The sequence below is a fragment of the Pristis pectinata genome, chromosome 2 (genome assembly GCF_009764475.1).
Source record: "Pristis pectinata isolate sPriPec2 chromosome 2, sPriPec2.1.pri, whole genome shotgun sequence".
Taxonomy (NCBI): Eukaryota; Metazoa; Chordata; class Chondrichthyes; order Rhinopristiformes; family Pristidae; genus Pristis; species Pristis pectinata.
In genome coordinates this window covers 129,307,887-129,332,613 of record NC_067406.1, presented here as the reverse complement: position 1 = coordinate 129,332,613, position 24,727 = coordinate 129,307,887, and the positions used below count along the sequence as shown (strand labels likewise).

The following is a 24,727-nucleotide window of genomic DNA, read 5'->3' as shown; positions in this document are numbered from 1 at the left end:
TATGATCATGGTTGATCATCTGTTTCAGAACCATGTTCTCACTCTTTCCCCATAACTTTTGCATCCAGAAATTTATTTATCTCCTTCTTAAAAATATTCCTTGATTTAGGCTCTGACAGCCCTCTGAAGTAACAAATTCTACAGGTTCACCAACCTGTGGGTGAAGAAATTTCCCCTTATCTCAGTCCTCAATCTTTTGCCCTGCAACCTAGATCTGTGGCCCCTTGTTTTAGACAGCCCAGCCGGGGGACACATCCTCCCCACATCCAGTCTGTCCAACCCCATCAGAATTTATAAGATTCAATTAGATGCTCTCTCAGTTTTCTATGTCCTAGTGAATACAAGCCCAGTCGATTTAATGTCTCCATAAACAGCAGTTCTATCTTCCTTGAAATCAGCAGGCATCAACTGAGGAGTCAAAGCAACTTCATGGAGTGATATTTGCAATCTAAAATAATGGCTAAATGTTGATTGATTGAGATTTTCCCTCGGATGGCAGAGGGTGATGCAGAACAGTCTAATGGGCTAAGTTACAGCCACCGAGCAGTTGCACTATTTAGTGAAGGAAGACAAGAAATCAAAAGCACAAAAATAAATGAAAGGTGCACGTAGAAAATGTTGATCTGTGCTCTGCTAGTATCAACGGTAAACAGGAGTGGGCTGGATTTGTGTCTTTGGAAATTGAGCAAGTGTTTGAGCCAATCGGCTGGACAGTGTGAGAGATTGTCCAGCTGAGTTGCTGGCATTTAAATGACAAAAGACCTGCAGGAGTTCCAAGGGGATTTCACTGATAACTGTCCCTGAAGGACAAGAATTTAAGAATGACAAACAAAACCGGTAAAATGGCAGTGAGACACAACAGAATGTGTGGAAATAAAGGGAAAATAATCATTAGCAGGCAGCAGGAGAGACATTATTTAAAGAGCAAGACTATTTTTTCATATGATGCAGAAACTGAATAGCAAATGCAATTCTAAAAATATGCAGGACAAGTCTGAGAAAGCAGTCGTACAGATTCAAAAGAGGCAAATAAGGAGATGGCTTGACAGGATGGGTGCAGGGAGGGTATTTACCCTGGCAGCGGTTGGAAACTATGAGTCACATCCTTAAACTAAAGGGGTACATTGTTTAGAACTGAGACGAGGAGAAACTCCTTCATGCAGAGGGTGGTGAATATTTGGAATTCTCCACCCTTGGGCTGTGGAGGAACAGTCATTGCATTCATTCAAAACAGAGTTCGATAGATTTCTGAATATGAGAGGAATCAAGGGAGCCGGGGGTGAGGTAAAATAGAGCTGAGGTCAAAGATCAGCTATGAATTTATTGAATGAGGTAACAGGCTCAAGGGTCTGAATGGCCCACTCCTGATCCTAGTTCTTATGTTCTAATTTATGTGGAGTTAGGGACATGGGTTAGAATAGAGTCAAGGTGTAGTTAAGATACCAAGACTGAAATGTCTGTTGGTTTTTGCACTCAGCTGAACAACACCAGAATTTGATCAAATGTCACAGCCTAAAACAGAAATGATATTTCTGTCTCCACAGAAATTGCTTTCCCTGCTGAGCAATCCTAGTAGTATTTTGTTTGTACATCAAAGCCTTACAGAGCTAAACTCCTGTATCTGATATTATGTGCTAGCAGATAGGAACATTGTTGGCTTATATTACATGATATGACTCTTGTTACATTGCTGTACCCAGACACTGCAGCTTAATTGAGAGTTACTGCCTTCAATAAATAATGTTCTTTTATAGCCCTAGCTCTGTTTATTTGCTTATGCAAGCAATAATACAATCAGAGTGAAAGATACTACATTGATTTAGTTTGGAATATTACTGCTTGAGTAAGTATCGGAGATCAGACTAAAACAATACAAAATGGTGCAATTCCTAGATCATTTTAGATCATTTGCTGTGAGACCGCTCAGTATATAGGCTGGAGATGAGAGAAATCAGGCAAAACTATTTAATAAGGCAGACCTTGTGTTCAGGGGGGCTCTTAGCATGGCCACCAGCGCAGAGTTGGCACTTAAAAACACTAGGCCATTTCACTCAAAGCAGGCAGAGAACAAGCTCACAGAAACACCAATGGCAGTATGGTCTCCTTCTTCACATGGATGCTACAGGTGGGTTCAGCAGGAAACCAGTGGGTCATGTAAATGTAAAAGATAGGAGGCCTTGCCATGGATGTTATGGGAGACATCCAGCCTCAGAATGCCATTCAAGATAGTCAGATGCCACTTTTGTCACAGGGTAGGAAGTACTGCATGGAGATGCAAGAAGATAATAACCAATAAAGATGGTTGTGTCCTGTGGACACAAGAGGGCAGTCCCTCTACATGTGGTAAAATCAGACAATGAAGAGATGAGAAAAGGAATTTTGCACAGTATCTTTTGCACACCTGAGGAGAATGATAAGTACGGTACATTTATAGGCATCTCATTGATTGAAGAAGCAACTGTAACCATGTGCATTGATACCACAGCAAGTCAGTCTGTCATTGGCCAGGGAGCACAACTGAAATATCTCAACCATTTTCCATTGAGGTGAGCAAAATGATGTTGGGCAATTATGCAGAAGGGACCTCCCAAGTTACTGTAGGGGAGGTGGGGGCGGGGTGCTGAACTGTTGGATCTGATAGAGATGGATGTGTCCAGTTCCCTGTTGTAGTTATAGGCTCTGAGTTTGCACCAACTATCATGGGAATAGGCTGGATGGAGTCATTCAGATTGAGAGATTATGTTTTAAAAAAGACAATGAGCTGAAGTAGCAAGAAGAACCAGAAGCCACTCACACTTTGGGAGGCTGTAGACCCACCCAAGAAGAATATTGTTCAGGTGAGTTTGGAAGGTGCCTTGAGCAGATACTGGCAAAAATAATTACATGTTGTAGTCTGATTGAGATACCTATAGTAAAGAATAGGTAAATGGCTACTTTTTAAGTATAGTGAGAGAAAATTTACCACAGGATGAGGGTATATTGATTATAGGCAGCACTGTCCATGCAGGCAGATGTACCGACCAAGGTGAAGTTGGTGATACATGTGGATTTTGCAACAGAATTTGGGAAGAAAATAAAGCCAAGCAGGGAAATATGAGACCTTCCTTGAGGGAAGTAAGGCAGTGATTTGCAAAGATTTGCCTATGGGGATCACTGATTGAACAGAAGAGAATTTTCTTAATGCAGAAATGGGAACCTGATATCTCCAAATATGGGTCTGCAGTAAACACATTAACTAAGGGCATGCCTTCAGAGATATAAAACACATAAGGAAAACATACTTTGAGAGTTACAGATTCACATTGCTTACTTTTCCAGTGCAGATAGTAAATGCTGATCAGCTGGTGAGCAGGTATTGAGAAATATTAGGGTGGAAGGCATCAGTTACAGAAGTGTTGGCTAATGCAACCATGAGGTTGAGAAACAGACCTATAGAAAAATGTAAACAATTGTTCATAAAATTGGAATAGGTTGAGTGTCCCAGAGGAATAGATCTTCCAAGTCTAGGTCCAGTGAAAGACAATCCACTCTGAGTAGAGTGCATGAAGGACATCACATTGACAGTGGTCTGGCATTTTCAGAACAATGGGACTATTCACAAACCTGGAAGGCAGGGATTCAGTATGACTGTAATCTGATAGCTCAGCATAAGAGAGCCAGCTCACGAAAATTAGAAGAAAACAGCTACACTGCTACAAGAGTCTACAAAATAGGCCCAGTACGAGATGCTGTAGTGAGTGAATATCACTTAGACCTGGCAAATTAACCAAGTTCTGAGGAAGACTTGGTGTCTACAAGACTCTTCCTATCTACAGAATGGCTGAATGGACAGAGAGTTATGGAGTCATATGGCATGGAAACAGGCCCTTCAGCCCAACTTGTCCATGCTGTCTTTGTTGCCCAGCGAGCTAGTCCCATCTGCCCGCATTTGGCCTATAGCCTTCTAAAACTCTCCTATCTATGTCAGGATCAGAATCAGAATCAGGCTTATTATCACTGACATATGTCGTAAAATTTGTTGTTTTGTGGCAGTATTACAGTGCAAGACATAAAGTCATAAACATTACTATAAGATACAAAAATAAATAAATATGCAAAAGACGAACAATGAGGTAATGTTCATGGACCATTCAGAAATCTGTTGGCGGCAGGGAAGATGCTGTTCCTGAATCGTTTGGGTCTTCAGGCTCCTGTACCTCCTCCCTGATGGTAGTAACGTGAAGAGGGCATGTCCTGGGTGGTGAGGGTCCTTAATGATGGATGATACCCTCTTGAGGCACTGCCACTTGAAGATGTTCTTGATGGCAGGGAGAATACTTATCTAGATGGCTTTTAAACGTCGCTAATGTGTCTCCCCTCAACCACTGTTCTGGGCAGCTCATTCCAAATACGCACTACTTTTTGAGTGAAAAATCTGCCCCTGATGTCCCTTTTAAATCTCTCACCTCTGATTTTAAACCTATGCCATCTTGTTTTCAGCACCCTATCCCTGGGAAAAAGACTATCTGCTTTCACCCTGTCTATGCCCCTCATGATCGCATGTACCCCTATCAACTCACCCCTCAATCTCCTACATTTCAGGGAATAAAGTCCTAGTGTATGCAACCTTTCCTTGTAACTCAGGCCCCCAAGTCCAGATGGCATCCTGGTAAATCTCTTCTGTACTCTTTCTAGTTTAATAATATCTTTCCTATAACCGAGTGACCAAAACTGTACATAATACTCCAAGTACGGCCTTACCTATGTCTTATATAACTGCAACATAACTTCCCAACTCCTACACTCAGTGCCCTGACTAATGAAGGCCAACATGCTAAATACCTTCTTCATCACCCTATCTACCTGTGACACTGCTTTCAGTGAACTATGCACTTGAACTCCTAGTTCCCTCTGTTCTATAACACTCTAACACTCCCCAGGGCCCTACCATTCACTGTTTTCGTTCTACCCTGGTTTGATCTCCCAAAATACAATATCGCACATTTATCTGGATTGAAAGCCATTTCCCAGTCCTCAGCCCACATACCCAGCTGGTCAAGAAGCCCCTGTAATTTTTCATAACCTTCTACATTATCTACAACTCAACCTATTTTAGTATCATCAGTAAACTTACTAACCATACCTTGTACATTCACAGCCAAAGCATTTATGTAAGTTATAGACAACAGAAGTCCCAGTACCAACACCTGTGACACACCACTAGACACAAGCCTCCAGTCTGAGAAGCAACCCTTGACAATCACCCTCTGCTTCCTACCACTGAGCCAATTATGAATCCAATCCACTATCTCCCCTGGATTCCATGCAATTTAACTTTCCAGACTAGCCTACCATGAGGGACCTTGTCAAAGGCCTTGCTAAAGTCCATATAGACAACATCCAGTGCCCTACCCTCATCTACCCTCTTGGTTATCTTCTCGAAGAACTGCAAGAGATTTGTCCACACAACTTCCCACGCACAAAGCCATGCTGACTGTCCCTAATCAGACCCTGTCTCTCCAAATGTTGGTAAATCCTGCCCCTCAGAATCCCCTCCAACAATTTACCCACCACCGATGTCAGACTCACTGGCGTGCAGTTTCCTGGTTTGCTTTTGCTACCCTTTTTAAACCATGCTACCGCAATAGCCACTCTTCAGTCCTCTGGAACCTCACCTGTGGCCAGAGATGAACCAAAGATCTCTGCAAGGGCCTCACTATTTCTTCTCTACCTTCCCAAAATGCAATAGGACAGGCCCTGGGGATTTATCCACCTTAATGCACTTTATGTGCTCCAATACCTCCTCTCTGCAAATCCGTATGTGGTCCAAGACACCACCACTCATTTCCCCCATTTCCTTAGCTTCCATTGTTTTCTTCACAGTAAAAACTGAAGAGAAATATTCATTAAAAATCTCACCCATTTTCTTTGGTTCCACAACCAGACGGCCATGCTGATCTTTAGGGAGACCTATTCTCTCCCCAGCCACCCTTTTACTCTTAATATACCTATCGAATCTCTTGGGTTTTGCTTCACCTTGCCTGCCAGATCCTTCTCATATCCTCTTTTTGCCCTCCTAACTTCTCTCTTAAGTGAACTCCTACACTTCTTGTAGCCATCAAGAGATTCACTAGTTCTCAATTGCTTATCCACAGTGTATGCCTCCCTCTTTTTCTTAACCAGAGCCTCAGTATCTCTCATCAAACAGGGTTCTCGAAACCTGCCAGTCTTGACCTTCACCCTAACAGGAACATGCAGGCCCTGAACTCTTGACATCACACTGCTAAAGGCCTCCCACTTGGCAGACACTCCTTTTCCTGCAAACAATCTCGCCCAGTCGACCGCTGCAAGATCCCGCCTAATGGCTTCAAAATTTGCTCTGCCCCAGTTCAGGACCATAACTTGTGAACTGGTCGTATCCTTCTCCATAACTATTTTAAAACTAATAGAATTATGGTCACTGGCAGACACTTCGTCACTTGTCCTACATTGTTCCCCAGGAGGAGGTCCAGTGTTGCACCCTCTCTACTATTTCCCTCTATATATTGATAAAGGAAACTTTCTTGGGCACATTTCACAAATTCCAATCCATCAAAGCCTCTTACACTATGTTTGGCCCAGTCAATATTAGGGAAGTTAAAATCTCCCACTAATACTACCCTATTATGTTTACAACTAGCTGCAATCTTTCTAGAGATCTGCTCCTCCAGTTCCCGCTGACTATCGGAGGGCCTATAATACAATCCCATCAGAGTGACCATCCCCTTCTTGTTTCTAAGTTCTACCTATATGGCCTCACTGGATGATCACCCAAGAATATCCTCTCAAATGACCGTACTTACGTCCCCTTTCATCAAGAAGGCAACTCCCCCACCTCTCTTACCTCTCACCTCTGTCATGCCTGTGGCATCTGTATCCATCTGCCAGTCCTGACCTTCACTCAGATATGTTTCTGCCATGGCGACGATATCCCAGTTCCCAGAGCCAATCCACACCCCGAGTTCATCTGCCTTACCTGTCAAGCCTCCTGTGTTGACATAGACTCAGTTAGATGCATGGGAGAGGACTGTATCATGGTGTGGAGCCAGATTCACAACAGATGGTAAACAGCTGCACCAGATTTGAAGACATTCTTGAAGGAGAAGGTCAGAGAAGATGACTTTGTGACTTCAAACATGATAGCAAGCAGGTGGAACGGTCTTTTGTCCACAGTCAGAGTGGAATTAGAATGCAAGGTGTTGTGAGAGCAGAGGTAGAAATATGGAGAGTGAAAAGCAGCCAGAGGGGAGACTGTTGCAATAGAGTTCATGGTACCAGAAGTATCAGATGGGATGTATTCAATAGAATGTATAATTGTAACTACAGTCATTATTACAAGGAGTTATTAGACTATGTTTTGGTTGTACAGTTTAGTGTATACATGTGAACCAAGAAAATAGTGCTCCATCATATGTAGTACAATGTGTTCAAAGTCATGAAGTCAATTATGTTGATGTGACAACTGTGCAACAGGATACGAGGCCTGATGTATGTGAGGTCTACCTGGGAAAATGATGCACACTGATTACTGGTACCTGATTTGGATACTTTAGAAGTGACAAGTGCAGCCTACAACAAGGAGTGAGCAGAGAACAAAAGTCTGAATTCATAAGTGGTTGGATGTATAACTTTGTATTGAGATAATTACTTAGCCTCATGTATTTAAATAGTTAAATTCATTGCATGGGTTTATTTCCATTTCAAAGGGGTAGCAGTATAGTATATATATTTCTATAAGCCCCAACACTGTAATTTAGTTAAGAATAACCTTCACTAAAACAATCCCTGTTTATAGCTCTGCCTCTGTTTATTTGCTAATGCACACAGTAACACAAAGCAGCCTACAGACTCTAGAAATGCTTCTGTTTAAAGAAAATTCCACACTAAATTTTAAAGGTTTGCAGGGAGTCCAGTTCCTTACATTGACTCCAAACCAGTGGTGTAAGCAGTTTCTCCGTAGTAAGAAGCAGAAAATAAAATGTACTGCTTCTGCCACAAAGCAACAAACTTTACGACATGTAAGTCAGTGATAATAAACCTGATTCTGATTCTGAAAAATAACTCTGACCATGTTAAGTTTGTGAAGCTCCGTCAATGCTGCTGTGATTGATCTGTCACGTGTATAGATCAGAAAATTGGAGATACAAGCATCCCCTGTGGTTGGTCCATGTCAAAATCCCTCATTTATTTCAACAAAGGAAACAAAACCAATAAAGGTTCTTCATTTAGTCAAGTGTAGCGGCTGCTACTGCGATGTGAAAACAAGACGCTAGTCAATGGGTTTCAGAACAAGAACTGGTTTATTTTCCCACCTTGCACGGGCCTTTTAAGAGAGACTGTTCCCGCCCACCGAAAACGGAAATGACGTATACACTACGTCGTCAAACCTTTCCCGCGCATGAGTTCTCCCTGTCGCTCGGGGAAGACGAAGGCCCAACACCATCTTGGGCCTCGCCGCTCCGACGACGCGTGACCTGACCACCGAGCTGGTTTGCTTGCTTGGACGGTGAGTCGCTACACAAGAAAAGTTAACTCTTGATATTGTTTCAAAGCTGTCTCCTGTCACAAGTAGTGCCAACTGCAAGGTTAAAATAACTCACTGTTCAGGAACTGTTCCGTGATTAAAACCATCATTGCTTGCCATTATTCCTCAGATAAGCTTTTGGTAATTCTTTTACCATTTATATAAATCTTCAGTTTACCAAGGAGGCTGTCAGCCATAAAGAAAATAAGATTTAGATCAAGTCAGATTTGTTGTTCGTTATCAGAATTCTTACAGAGAATGGAAGAAAGTTGATAAGATTTTAACTAAGTAAACAATTCTCTTTTAAGTTTCAAAACTACTCTTTTTTTATTGCTAAGCCATTTCCAATTGGTTATGCATAGCAATAATATATTTTCTTTTGGCACTATTATTACAATGATGGGAATATTTTCAGTTGCAGTGAGAGTCACTTGCAGTGACTCTACGCATCTGGACATAATGATTAGGCCACATACCACTAGTTTCCCAGGTGCCAATTGCAATGAAGGGCTCAAAATGCTGGTCAGGAAACTAGCATACAGCTGCAACTAAAATTCGGTACCTTTAGTAGTGACTTTTATATTACTAGAAAAAAATAGTATCCTTTAAATGGTGAGAGTTTGAAGGGTGTTAGTGTTGAGAGGGACTAGTGTGTCCTTCTACAAAGTTAATTTAACATGGAGGTGCACCAACCATTTAGGGAGACCATATCTAGAGTACTGTGTATAAGGCAGGTGTCCTTACCTCAGGAAGGATATACTGTACTTGCAACTGAAGGAGTTCAGGAAAGGTGTACCAGACTGATTGCTGGGAAGGGGATTTGACATATGAGGAGAAATTAAGCAGACTGGGTTGGTTCCTTCTTAACAGAATGAAAAGATGATCTTACTGAAATATCCAAAATTGTTACAGAGGTTGACAGGGTAAATGCAGAAATGATGTTTCCATTTAGCTGGTGTATCTAGAACTAGCTGTCACAGTCTCAACATAAAGGGTAGGCTGTCGAGCGCATCAGTGAGAAGAAATTTCTTCACCTCAAAAGCAGAGAATCTTTGGAATTCTCTACCCAATAGGAGTGTTGCTGGGAATATTCATTGCAGAAATTGATAGATTTTTAGACATTAGGAGAATCAAGTAACATGGGGTTAGTGCAGGAAAAAGTGGCACTCAGGTAAAAGGTCAGCCATAATCTTACTGAATGGCAAAGCAGGCACAAGGGCCAACTTCTGCTGCTATTTCTTATGCCCTGGTATTCTTATGAGTCGGGATCACTTATCAGTCCCATTTAAAGTCAAAATAATTTCTGCTGTAGACGTTCCTAGAGTTTGTGCTGGACCCAATTTCCACTTCTTCTTATCCTGGTACTTAAGTTCATGCCCTAGTACATGCACCATCCTTGCTTACTAGAAATCATTAATTAATACATTAGTTTGTTAGGTTAATTCATGGTTTACAAATACTACCCACTGCTGAACATTCTTGGCTTGTAAGTTTACTTTGTCTGCACATGGAGAGGTTTTGCTGCTTTTGCACTATCTCACTAATGTGCCATCATTTACATGGTTGGTCTAGTCAGGTGTCTTTAGGAATGGAATATAATTGCAAGCATCAGGAAAGATGCCCAAGAGCAGAAGATGGAGAAGGAAGGCAGTCAGTTGAAGTTCATAGCTATACACGCTCTTCAGGGGGTTCCCATTTTGCAACAAATGTACTGAAGAGCAATGTCTGAGTCACCTTTGCTACAGAGGCTGTTACCAATCTTTCTCTCTTTTTCAATCTCTTTATTAGTTTCCAAATTAATACAGATTAATATATAACATCGATGTTTGTACATGTAATACAGAGAGATCAAGAGAACATTCATGGCATAGACAATCATAAAGAATAATGAAATATAAAAAAAATCTGTAGATCTCACGATCTCTTAGTAAATGAATATAATATAAAAGAAAGGAAAGAAAAAGATTTATTGTGTATATAAAAGAAAAGAAAAAAAATCCCCAAATCAATAAAAAAAAATTATAAACAATATATCAAAACAAACTAAAAAGAAAAATTTCAAAAGAAAAGACAAAAAAAAAGAAAAAGACTGGACTGAAATTTCTCAATAAAAACAGAGCAATATTATGTCGTCAAATCTGTTCCTCTAAATTGGAAAGTTATTGAAAAGGGATCTATATCATATGAAAATATTGAATAAATGGACTTCAAATATCTTCAAATTTAAGCGAAGGATCGACAGTACCACTCCTAATTTTTTCCAAGTTTAAACATGATATAGTTTGAGAAAACCATTGAGAAGTAGTAGGGGGTATTGGATCCTTCCATTTAAACAAAATGGATCATATGGCCATTAATGTAACAAACGCAATCATACGGTAAGTGGAAGCAGATAAATGGCCAGACTCTATCCTTGGTAATCCAAAAATTGCAGTGATAGGGTGAGGTTGTAAATCAATATTCAATACAGTTGGGATAACCAATCTATATCACCTACTTTAGCCTCAAACCAAGGCAGGAACATTGGTGCCTACTCCTGCAAAGGTTATCCATGTTTTCAACTTTCAGACCAGGGGCTCCTTTCAGGTTGCAACACAGCTACAATGCCACAGTGTATCAGAGAGGTCCCTGAAGCTCCATAGATGAGGACAAGCACGTGCTTAATCTCCAAAATTTGACAGAGTGAAGAGGGACAAAAAGGTATGTGGCCTGACTTGCAGCACTTGGTCTATTGGTAATTCAAGTGCCTGTCTAGATACTTCTTAAATATGGTGAGAGTCTCTGCCTCCACCACCAAACCTGAATCAATACTCCTCAGGCAGTTGTCCTTGAACCTGGGTTAGGTTCATTTTAGCCCTGGTGGGATTGGGATTTACTTCTATACCTGTATAGACCTGGTTTGCCTCTGGTTAGTTGGCTTGACTCCTGTTGCTTTGTCCCAAAACCACTCTCCCAGGACAGCTCAGTGTTCAAGGCATCAGTTTTTGTGTTAAGCAGTCTGGGTAGCACAAGTTGATTACAATAAGCAAATAATACAGATTTTACACAATGCATAAACACACACTTACTACTTCACTCAAAAGAATAAGCAGATTAAATCTTCCTCCAAGAGTTCTTTACCGGTATCCCAGAATTTATCTCCCATTAACATTCACTCATACTTTAGGCCACTTAATATAAAGAAAGGATTGTTTAAAAACTGTAAAGGTGGAAATCTGATATAAAAATAGAAATCGCTGGAAACACACACTTGATCCATCAGTGTTCTTAAAGAGTTTCAATCTACTAGATGTAATGCCTTATCAGACAAAATATTCAATAGTGGGAACAGTAGCAGAGGGGTAAACTCACAAGTGAGCATTCAAAGCCCTGGACCACAGTTCCAGAGACATGAGTTCAAATCCCACTACACCAGCTGGTAAATTAAAATATTTAATAATATCTTTGGTTTAGTTATAACCAGCAATTTTGCATGTCTTAAGTTGTGATTCATATGATCATATGAATATATGAACATACTAATTAGCAGGATTAAGCCATTTGGCTCCTCAATATGTTCTACCCCTCCACAAGGTTATGGCTGATCTAATTGTAACCTCAGCTTCATTTCCAGTCTACCAGTAGTAATCTTTCACCCCCTTGCTTATCAAATATCTACCTCTACCTTAAAAATATTAAGACTCTGCTTCTACTGCCCTTTGAGGATGAGAAATCCAAAGACTTGGAGGAAAAAAATCATCTTATCCCTAAAACCAGTTAACCTTTATTTTTAAACAGTAACTTCTAATCCTAGATCCTCCTGCATGAGGAAATATCCACTCCACATCTACCGGTCAAGACCCCTCAGGGTCTTATATGCTTCAATCAAGTCCCCTTTCAGTCTTCAAAATTCCAACTGATAAGCCTAGTCTGTCCAAATGTTTTTCATAAAACAACCTGCCCATTCCTAATATCAGTCTAATGAACCTTCTCTGAAATGCTTTCAATGTACTTACATTCTTCAAGACCATTATATGCGGCACCATAGATTTGGTCTCACCAGTGGCCTATATAATTGAAGCATAATCTTTGTACTTTTGCGAATCATGGCATAACTTTGCTTATAACTAATCATATTTTGATATTATTGTTGTTTAGAGGAGAAAGGCTTTTATCAGTAAAGGCTCCTGACATTTACTGAAGAGAGTACAAGATAAACAATATGTATTTCTGTTATATTTTGCCTTACAGAGACCTTATGAGATTCACTCCAACACTCCAGTGGAAGAAATATTTCTCATGATCACCACGGAAAAAATCCACTGCTCCTCCTCATGGTCCAAAGGATTGGTGGCATTAGTGAAAAAGGTAAAGAATGGAAAGAAAAGGTCATGGAATGCAGTCTTGCTCCTGACACAGATACTCTGAGTCAGAAAAATCAATCACGACACACTTTGCTGCTTCAAGTGGATGAAAAGCAATCTCGGTGCCCTGTGAAAACATTCTTTTACGAAATGCAGGGAGGGGAATTTTAACCCAATCTACACAGAATTCCACAGGCACAAAAAGATTACAGCACAGAAGGAAGCCTTTTGGTCCATAGAGTCCATTTCAGCTTGATCCAAATGCAATACAGCTGGCCCTGTGCCTTGCCCTCATACACATGCAAATATTTTCCTTTCAATTATTACCCGTTTGCCATTTGAATACAGAGATCAAATCTTCCTCTAATAACCCACTTAGTAGTGCATTCAGATTTTAAACCACTCACTCTGTTAAACAGCTTTCCCTTCCTGTGACTCATAGGAATAGTACATAGTTCCTTTAGAATGAAGCATCCAATCTTACCACCCCAATCCTAGTGGCCATCATTTTAAATGCTCATGGATGAGGATCCCAGCAGAAATAGCCAGGAACCTCAAAAAATATGGTCCCATAACAATAAGATAAGGTAAGATCTCTTTATCAGTCACATGTACATCGAAACACACAGTGAAATGCATCTTTTGCATTGAGTGTTCTTGGGGCAGCCCACAAGTGTCGCCATGCTTCTGGTGCCAAAATAGCATGCCCACAACTTCCTAACCCGTACACGTTTGGAATGTGGGAGGAAACCGGAGCACCTGGAGGAAACCCATGCAGGCACATGGAGAACATACAAACTCCTTACAGACAGTGGCCAGAATTGAACCCGGGTCACCGGCACTGTAATAGCATTACGCTAACCACTACACTACCGTGCCTGCCCCATAATGAGACCTTAAATGGATTTTTATTCAACCGTGGAAGCTAGCAATGGCCATTGACTGGTGACTATAAGTGAGGAGCCAATGAGAATGAATCAAAGCCCCCCAAACCCCCCACCCATCCCAACAACCTAAGACAACATGTTTTCCCTGTGAGCCATTGGAAACAAGAATGTAACTCCATGGCACACAGAGAAAGGTCAAACCACCCTGTACTTTAGATTCATTCCCTTACCTCCAATACATTTTCACCAAGCCCCTTGAGGCCAGCAGACTTTCCTTTGAAGCTGGCCTGAAATCTGGACCCAGGACTACTTTTCTGATAGTTCCCAATCCACCGCCTCACCCCCACCACTACACCCTTCTACCATGCCCACTTCAAATGCCAAGAAATTTAATATCAATCAAAAGATTTTACTTCAGAACTTCTAGAAATACAAGCAAATGGGCATGCCATGTTGGCTCCAGAATCATGGCGACACTTGTGGGCTGCCCCCAAAACACTCTACGCAAAAGATGCATTTCACTGTGTGTTTCGATGTACATATGAACAATAAAGATATCTTATCAAAAGTGCAACATTGATACCTTGTGATCCTATAGGGATTCAAGTTGGTCTGATCCCTGGTTACCCACAAAGAGAGGATACCCAGCCATCTCTCAAGGTTGTGTTGAATTGATTAACTATTAAAGTGGAAAAATAATCAGACTTGCATTGGCACCCAATCTCCAGTTGGTAGTGGAAGTTTTAAATAATTATTCTTTCTGCCGAGTAAGTGTATACTGTTATTTGTTTCCTGGAAGATTAGAGGGGTTATACATTTTGGGTTGTGATTATATTCTGACCATTTACTTCACATGTTTTCTGCTTCTTGACACTAAATTCAAACATAGTAACAAAAAATTCCAAATGAGTATATCATTCCAACAAACTCTTGAATAAATTGCACTCTATGGTCAAGTGTATTAGACCCGAACTTGCGATAATAGTACGGTTCTCCTTACTTAAAGAAGGAGTGCATTGGAAGTAGTTCAGATAAGGTTTATTAGACTGATACCTGGAATGGGCTGAGTTTTTTGTTGAAATCTTTGCCTAACCAATCCACACAGAACTAGTGAATTGACATGAACTGTAACTTTTTGACGAACATTTTTTTTCATTAAAAGTTTTAGGCCTCATTGACAAGGTACAACATAGATTTCTAATTAAATGCTGCAATTGCCAGTTAACAAGCTCTCTGGAATGTAAAAACTAATTGTTGGCATGTGAAATGTAATTTCAAAATTGTATTCTTCTTAAATAACAAAAAAATCTTCTTTAAAAATGTGTTTATATTTCAACTACCTTAATTAATGTTTCTGAACCAAACTTTTTTTGCAAGATGATTACCAAATTATTAACAGATTAAACTCTTTTACTTGTTAGTTTGTTCTCTGTCAGATTCTTTAACTGATTGGCTGCCCAGCCACTTTGATGAATTTACCACTACTGGATGCCATAGATACCCTGTAGAAAGTATAGTAAAGCTCTGATAATTAAACACTCTTTCTGGTGGTCCAGCAGATTTTACAGATTTTATGTTGTTCTATCTGAGTGTCCAATGCATTTTTATTTTGCTTTTTTTTACATGTTACACAGTAGTATAATAATTTTTAAATAAACCCAGTAAGCTTAAAGAAAGCAGGAAATGGAACTCGATGAGTTTCGGCTTGTTAGTCTCAGCTTGTGAAACGCTGCCTCGGGATAGCAGCCAACATAGTCAAGGATCCCTCCCACCCCAGTCATTCTCTTTCTTTCCCCTCCCATTGGGCAGAAGAAACAAAAGCATGAGAACACATACCACCAGGCTCAAGGACAGCTTCCATCCTGCTGTTGGAAGCCTCTTAAACTGGCCTCTTATATGCTAAAGATGAATTCTTGATCATTCAATCTACCTCATCATGGTCTTTGCACTTTATTTATCTATCTGAACTGCACTTTCTCTGTGCCTGTAACACTATGTCCTGCATTCTGTTTTTTTTTCCTTTTTGTACTACCTCAATGTACTTATGTATGGAATGATCTGTCTGGATGGCACACAAAACAAAGCTTTTCACTGCATTCTGGTACATGTGACTATGATAAACCAATTACCAACATAAGCGCACTCTGGCCCCCGACACTAGCTACAGCCCTACCCACATTCCTGGCCCCTGGTATTCCCAACCACAATCTGGTCTCTGGCTGCATACCCAGGCTGCACTCCGATCCCCTGACTCACACTGAGGACTAATGAGTGATCTAGATGTTGAACCATTGGATACCACATTTTCAGAGTTTTACTGTACTTGAGAGCAATTAACAATGGGAGAAGAAATTTATCCCACAAAAACTGACTACACTTTGTGGGCAGATTTCTTCATGCTCAATGGCAGACAACAAAGCCTTCAGTGTGAACTGGAACATTCTAGCCATCATTAAACAGGAATAATGTTTTAATGTAAATCAATATAATTTGCTGATATTTTTCATTGGAATGTGGGAAGTTCTGACTAGGCCAGAATTTGTTTTCCAATCCTATTTATTCTGAGAAGTTGGTGGTAAGCTTTTTTCATTTGATATAACTGAGTGATTAAGGCACCCATATGGATATGAGACAGAATCACATATAGACCTCACTTGGTGAGACCAGATGGTAGTTTCCCTGCTTCAGAGGAAATTGGTCAGCAATCAAAGCTTCATGGTTCTTATTTCCAGATTTATTTTTAAACTGAATTTAAATGCATCAACTATGAAGGGTTCTGAACTCTCATTCACTGGACTAGATCAACTTCCTACTCCAGAGTGTTGCAAATTAAATATTTTGCTACATAAAAGTAGTAATCTTAGAAACTTCTGTGTTTTGATATGTATTTCAAAGCTCAGTGACTGTTTTATCTTTAATTAACCAGCATAAAAATACAATGTTAAAATACTGCATTTCATGTCACATTAGCTTCTTGTGAAAGAGCCTGAGTATCGCCTGTCAAGTCTCAAGGACATTCAGAATTCTCCATACTTAGCTGATGTGAATTGGGATGCTGTTCTGGAGAAGAATCTCACCCCTGGTTTTATTCCTAATGTGAGTTTAAAAAGTGAAGGCAAAAGATATCAGTTTTGATTTGATTAATTTAATTCCTGTATTTCGGTTTTATTATTGCACTTAATTCTGATAATGTTCACACTCTGAAACAATGGGGGAGAAATTTTCCTTTGGTCATTGGACTCATTTGAAAAAGCCAATGGAAGTCAACAGAACTGAATGTACAACTGGCAGCAGATAATTTTGCACATATTTAGCACAAATGACCTAAAGCAAACTTCTCCCAGGTGTGTTTAAAAATTCCAGAATTGACAGTACAGTAAGTTGAGAGAGGGAGCAATCAACAAATTAATAGAACCATAGGACATAGAACAGTATAGGACATAGAACAGTTTAGCACAAGAATAGGCTCTTCGGCCTATCATGCCTGCATCGACCATGATGCCAAAATAAACTAATCCCGTCTGCCTGCACATGGTCTGTATCCCTCTATTCCCTGTCAGTTCAAGTGTTGGTCTAAATGCCTCCTTAACTTGCTTTTGTATCTGCTTCAACCACCTCCCCTCACAGCACCTTCCAAGCACCTACCACTCTCTGTGTAAAAAAACTTGCCTCGCAAAGCTCCTTTAAACTTTCAGCCTCTCACCTTAAACCTTTAGTATCTGACATTTCTACCATGGGAAAAAGACTTTGACCCTATCTATGCCTCTCATAATTTTATGTACTTCTATCAGGGTGCTCCTCAGCCTCTGGTGCTCTTGAGAAAACAGTTCAAGTTTATCCAACCTCTCCTTATAGCTAATACACTCCAATCCAGGCGACGATGAGACAAATTACCTGAAATGATAAAAGTATAAGGTATCTGGTCGTTCCGTTCCGCCTCTGCGTGCATTATGTAAAGTGTCACTGAAGAGAAATTCTGTGGACTAAAGTTGCAATTGAAGATATTGGTGACAAAACACTTAAAACATATAGATGGCTTTAGTATTTGCTCGTAAAACCCAGGCACTAACCTTTCAAATCTAAATGGGCTAATGGATGTACACAGAAATATTTCCAATAAATGGTCCTCAGTATTCTGTCCCAACTATCAATTGAAACAGTAATAATTCAGAAGGTATCTTATGAGAAGATACACACCATTGGCCTAGGGAATGCAGTCTCATGATAAGTGGTCAACCACTGAAGACTGCAATGAGGAAGAATTTCACCTTTCAGAGGATTGTGTATCATTAGAATTCTCTCCTCCAGAGAACTGCACACGCTCAGTCATTAACTACATTCAAGGCTGAGACAAATTGATTTTTGGACTCCAGGGGAATCAAGGGTTATGGGGAATAGTCAATAAATTGGAGTTGGGATAGACTCCCAGAATGGCAGAATAGACTCAATAAGATCATGATTGACTTAATATTCCAACTAAATTTATGAACTATTCCTGTCATTCCTGCTCATGTTCTCATGATACTAAAATATAAAAATGTTTCTTTTTTTCTTTAAATATATTAACTAACCTGCTGGGGGATTCAGACATTCAACATCTGTAGCAATTTATTTTTATTATCTTTTAATATTTGAGAAGCTGTTTCCAGGGTTCATTGCCACCACTTTGGCTTTCAGAACCCTTCCAGTGTTGTTGTCAATGTGTTTTCTCAATGCACATCACAGATTCAGAGCTTTAGTGCATGGGTAAGATACTTCTATGAGGGCAAGATATCCTGCCACCACCAAGAATCAGGCCAGTTGCAGCATGCCTGAAATCATGAGGAACTAGTACATTATTTCCAAAGGTCATCAACATGGAACTGATTGGGATACCTCATTGAAAAGGCTTCTGCTATAAAGTATTGCCACTTACATACAAGACAACACTGATGTACACAATTGCTTCAAACCAGTTGTTCTGTTATACTCCACCTATTCTTTCCGACCCCTCCCTCGTTTACATATGTTAATGTTATCTACTTTAACGGTTTGTCACTGAAAGGATTCTCAATTCTGTCTGTCAAGAAGTTCCTCTTATATTCTATGGCTAACCTGTTAGTGGTTGTCTTTCATTCTTGTCTCTTTGGTCTGGCATCCCCCAGAAGTGGAAACAATTTCTCAACTTTCACCCAAGTGAACCCAGCTATAATTTTCAAAATCTTTGTCAAGCTTACTCTTCTCAGTTCTGGTAACATCCTTATAATTCCTTTCTGCACATCTCCAGTGCTTCAGTTTCCTTTGTGTGATATTTCAAGTACAATCTAATAAAGGTTCCCTTGAAATTTAACAAAACTTCCCTGCCTTTGTATTCTCTTTCATTGAAAATTATCTTGTTCTCTACAGCTTTACTAAATTGCATTGCTATGTCTATTAATTTTTGTAACAGTAATCCCATATTTCTTTATTCTTCTGACCTATTCAGTTTCATACCTTTCACAGGATGCTTTATTGCCCCTACCAAAATGAAACATGTTTAATTTTGTTAAATTGAATTGTCTGTCATGTTTCCACTCACTCTAAGCCTGTTATGGTCTCCAATATTTTGATGTTTTTCAGAATAAGCTATACTGCTTCAAATATTAGCATCTTGGCTTAGAAATTGATTCAATCCCTATATTGAAACATGTAGACCCAGAATTGCAAACGCCTGGTTGGCGTTGCCAGCTAGTTAACTGGTGAAGATGACTGTTTTGAGTTACTGTGTTGTTGGCAGTAACTCTTAAATAGATCCTAGGAAGATGTGTGGGAAAGGAGGAATGTGATCAGGAAGAATGGGTGTGACCAAGAATGAACAAGCCATCTGTTTAGGGTGGGAATGCTATCATTGATTAAGTGAGGGAGAGGTCTATTTCCATCATTCTCTTAGTAGTTCAACTTCCAACCACTGCTATGTTCTGCAATTCACACTTGCAGAATATTTTATCTCTCTCTCTCTCTATCTCCCTATTTCTCTCTCTCCCTACTGCCCTTGCCCTCTTCCAACTTCCATCTCCTTCTATTTACAATCATGTAAATTACAAACATTCATTTCACCTCTCCTGGACAACCACCAAAAGTGATTGTGTCACATGGACAACCCTAGTCTCCACCCTATCACGGACATTCCCTCTACTGTCTACACCCCCACCTTGCAAGTTAAAACACACTTGTTTTCTCACTTTTCCAGCTCTAGTGAAGAGTCATCAACATGAAATATTAAATGTTTCTCTCTCCACAGGTGCTGTCTGGCCTGCTGAGAACCTCCAAAATTTTCTTCTTTTATTGAATTATTTTAGCTCCATCTTAATGGTTGCAAGGAAAATCTATAGTGATACTGAATGTCCAAGATAAAATAAACCTCAAACTATCTAGAAAAAAAAGACTGCATTTGCTGGAATCTGGAATATAAAACAGAAAGCTGGAAGAACTTAGTAGGTCAAGCAGCATCTGTGGAGGCAAAAGATTCAGGTTGAGACCATGTATCAGGACTGAGAGGAAAGAACAAAGATTGTTGGACTACCTAGCATGTCTTCAACCAGCCCTATAGTCAGATGACACCAAAATAATGGAGCTATATACAAATCATAGCAATCACTCTATAACATTTAGTTTTCAAGACATCCAGACATTGTGTAGGGAAAATCCCAGTGTACATTGCTTTGGGAATAAAAGATTAAAATTACCTGTTGCTCCCAAGTGAGTTACTATAGGTGTTGCTTAATATTATTCATTTACTTTATCCAAAAGTATTAAATTAACAAATTGTAAACCCACCTCATGTAGCCAAATCCAGTCCAAAGAATCCAAAAAGCTGATAGGCTCCCTATGCTTGAACCCATTCTACACTAACTGGGAAAAACTTAGCAGCGAAGCACTGCCAGAACCATTAGCATTGAAGCCTTCCCACTCTGACAGGAATACAGAGAATTTTAAAGCAAAGAGCAACAAACAATCTGCGGGAGGAACTCAGTAGGTCGAGCAGCATCTGTGGGAGCAAAGGAATTGTCGACGTTTCGGGTCGAAACCCTGCATCAGAACTGAGAGTGGGGAGGAGAGATGGGCAGTATAAAGAGGAGAAGGGGAATTATGAGAAAGGAATCTGAGGTAATTGGTGGACTGAGGAAGGGAAAGCAAAGAGGTTGCAAAGAATAAAATGGCAAAACTTTACACAGTGCTTCTTCTCCCTCTAACACTTTCTGGCAGGATACTTGATTGAAACACAATAGCACAAAAATAACTCTCATTTGTTGGAAATGCAATTCACTAACCTTCCCTATTTGGACACCACTAACTCTTTTCCTCCACCAACTATCTCTCCTCTTTGCTAAATGTTCCATATTAATACCCCATCCACCACACTAAACAGCAATGGTTGCATCTTAATTCAGCTCCCAAACACCATCAGCCTGAAAAGATTTTTCAGCAGATTTTTATCAAGAATACCAGCTGCACTTGCAGTTTTGATTGAAAACTCAGTGACAAGGGGTATTAAACCGTTGCTCTTTCATAATTAATCACTTTTGAAAAGGATACCATTGCTGATTTTCAGTCTTCCATTGCCTGTTCCCTTTTCTAACAGAAAGGAAGGCTGAATTGTGATCCAACCTTTGAACTAGAAGAAATGATACTGGAGTCCAAACCTCTTCACAAGAAAAAGAAAAGACTGGCTAAGAATAAATCTAAAGATCTCAGTAAAGAATCTTCCCCACTGGTAAGATGTCTTGATCCAGCTTGATCTAATTTGAGACATGCCATTCCAAATCGTTAGTGCATCATAAAATGGAATAGATCTTCAGCTGCAATTTTCAGTGGGTTTTGTAATCCCAATAAAAAATGCTGAAAATTATGGAATGACTCTTCCTTCTGCTGTTTTTCTGGGGAAACCCTTACCAGTCGGAAAAAGCTCACTACTTGACATTATGGAACCCAAGATTACTCTTCCTGGGATTCTACCTTGACAATGTATTTAACGCACCTGGCGGTTCTGTAGAGTTACAGGTGGAACTCTGAAAACTGTTGGGCTCAATGTGGTGTTTTAAAGAGTTATCATTTGTAGATTTTCTAAAAATTATACAAGTTTATTTTATCAAAGTGGCAATAGCAAAATACTGTTTTCTTTTTCATTTATCATTAAAGTTGACACATTCGGTAATTAACTTTCAAACTTAAGTGAGGCATTTGCAGCCAAATTGAATGTTTCTCTCATTCTAACATTTTTCTCACACGTATACTTTTTTGCTTTTTCTTTGAACATTCGCATGGTATTGAAGAATGGACATCTTCAACAGTGTCTGGAAACAGTCCACAATGATTTCACCATATTCAACAGGGAGAAGTAAGTGCATTTAATACTTAACCATCATCTTCTGTGGAAAAAGTGAGTTGATATTACAGATGAATCTTATATCAGAATTGGCTGGTTCTGATACAAACAAATAGTGAGTTATCTGAAACAGCTGAATTCAATATTAAGTCTGGAAGGCTGTACTATGCCCCGACAGAAGTTGAGGTACTGTTCCAAAAGCTTACATTGGTCCTCATTGGAAGAGTGCAGGAGGCCACAGACATTTAGGTCAGACAGAGAGTGGGGCAGTGTACTAAAGTGACAGGCAACTGGAAGCTCAGTCTGAATTTGGTTTCTTCGGTGTGGAGGAGACCACATTATGAGCACTGAATGCAGTAACTAAATTGGAATAAGTGCAAAATATTCACTGCTTCACTAGAAAGGATTATTTGGGTCCCTACATGGTTGGACGGGATGAAGTAAAAGAGTAATTTTGAATGTCCTGAGCTTGTATGGGAAAATGTCATGAGAAGGACAGTGATTAGTGGAGATGGAAGAATGAAGCAGGGAGTCATAAAGGGAGCTTTTGTAAAGGGGAATGCTGGAAAAAAAAGCAGAGATTGTGAAGGATGATCTGCTGAATGCAAAGACTGGTGGGATAGAAAGTGACGGCCAGCAGAATTCTATCCTGCTGTGGCTGAAAGGAGAGGGGCTAGGAGCTGAGTTGCAGGAAAAGGATGAGACATGATTGAGTCACTACCCATGGTAGGGAGGAAGCCACAGTTAATGATAAAGGAAATTGTCATCACTGGAACAGATATGACAGAGAGGGAGGAACTAGGAGAATGCAATGGACTTCTCAGATGAAGCAAGATGGAAGAATAATTGAGATAGTTGTGGGACTCTGTCATTTGTAATGTGAATTGGCCACCAACCTATCCCCTGAGTCAGAAAGAAAGAAATCCAGAAAGAAAAGGGGAGAGTCAGAGATGGACCAAATGAGAGCAGGGCAGAAATTGGCAGCAAAAGTAATGATCATTTCGAGTTCTTAATGAGTACATTTTCATCAGTTTCTGGTTTTATTTCAGATTTCCAGCATCTGCAATTCTTTTAATTTTCATATTCAAAATCTCTGATGTGCAATATAGAGACTGCATGTGGAGGAATAATTTTCACATGCATCTGGCAGAGCAAATTACTCACCCATTAGGAAACATGTTTGCAATTCAAAAGCAAAATATTGCAAATGTTGGAAATCTGAAATAAAACAAATAAAAAGTACTGGAAATACTCTGCAAATCCATTACAAGCAATCTCATGGGTGAAGATGAAACTTGTAGAATCTGCGTGCCTCAAACACCCACAGTTGTTTAGCCAGCTATGTCTAATAGTAATCTGTTAAAACATTCTCTAACAGCCTACTGATATTGGAAACATATCACTGAAGCAGCATTTTATGGTATCGTTATACATAATGCCTTTGAAGCCTTAATTAAGTCTATTCTCATGACATTCAATTCTTTGTTAAGCAATTTGATGATACTTGTATACTTAGTTAAAATTTTAGTTGTAATATTAAAACTGGAATACTGTGGGATGTTTTAAATGCAAATTGTTGTTGCTGCCTATTCCCTGATTACCCCTTTTGTGTAAATCAAAGCTTCAGTTAATTGGAAGGTCACCATCTTTCTTTCTAACATCCAAGGTAGAATTGGTCTTACCAACTGAGAAGTTTAAACTTTTTTTCAGATTTAACTGCAGTTTTTATGATGGGAGACAGTAGCTAAATAGGAATATAATTTTACATCAATTCCCATAATAATACTATTGGTATTAGTATTAGTACCAGCATAGAAAAGGCTGAAGCATCAGTCCAAGTACCAAGTAGAGAATCCACCTCGGCTTCTTCTTGAGATCTCCACCATCATAGAAGCCAGTCCTCAGCCAATTTGATTCACAGCACATATTATCAAGAAATTGCTGAGAGGCTGCTAAATACATCAAACGCTATGTCCCAGCTTCAGGACCCAAGGCAACACTCGACAATGCAGAAAATCACCGAAGTACATCCTATTCACAAAAAGCAGGACAAATCCAATCCGGATAATTACTGCTCAATCAGCCTTCTCTCAATCATCAGCAAAGTGATGGAAGCAGTCATCAACCTTGCTATCCAGTGGCATTTACTCACTGATTATCTGTTAATTGATGCCCACTTTGGGTTTTGCCAGGACTACTCGACTGCAGACCTCATCACACTCTTGGCCCAAACATGGGAAAAGAGCTAAATCCCAGAGGTGAGGTGAGAATATCTTCACTTGACATCAGGGCAGCATTTGACAGCGCTGAACAGAAGGGGATTGGAATGTTACCACCCACCCCGAAGGCCTCCAATGCACCTGAACCCACAGTCACCATTGCGGATGCAAGATCAGTCTTCTGGAGAGTGAACCCACAGAAAGCATCTGGCCAGGATGGTGTCCCTGGCCGTGTCCTTAGATCCTGTGCAGATCAGCTGGTGGGGGTATTTGCTGACATTTTTAATCTCTCCCTGCTTCAATCTGAGGTTCCCACCCACTTTAAGAAGACCACTACCATCCCGGTACCTAAGAAAAACAAGGTAAAGTGCCCTAATGACTACTGCCCAGTG

At 39.9% G+C, this 24,727-nt stretch overlaps 1 protein-coding gene across 1 annotated transcript in view; it reads left to right on the top strand.

Annotated features, from left to right (window-relative positions):
• Positions 1–24,727, top strand: part of LOC127584276 (serine/threonine-protein kinase 32B-like) — a 113,326-nt gene that overhangs the window by 85,988 nt on the left and 2,611 nt on the right. The window contains exons 6-9 of the mRNA XM_052040942.1: positions 12,773–12,889; positions 16,743–16,868; positions 21,373–21,504; positions 22,064–22,128. Coding sequence (XP_051896902.1) covers positions 12,773–12,889; positions 16,743–16,868; positions 21,373–21,504; positions 22,064–22,128 — 440 coding nt within the window. The remainder of the gene's footprint in view (positions 1–12,772; positions 12,890–16,742; positions 16,869–21,372; positions 21,505–22,063; positions 22,129–24,727) is intronic.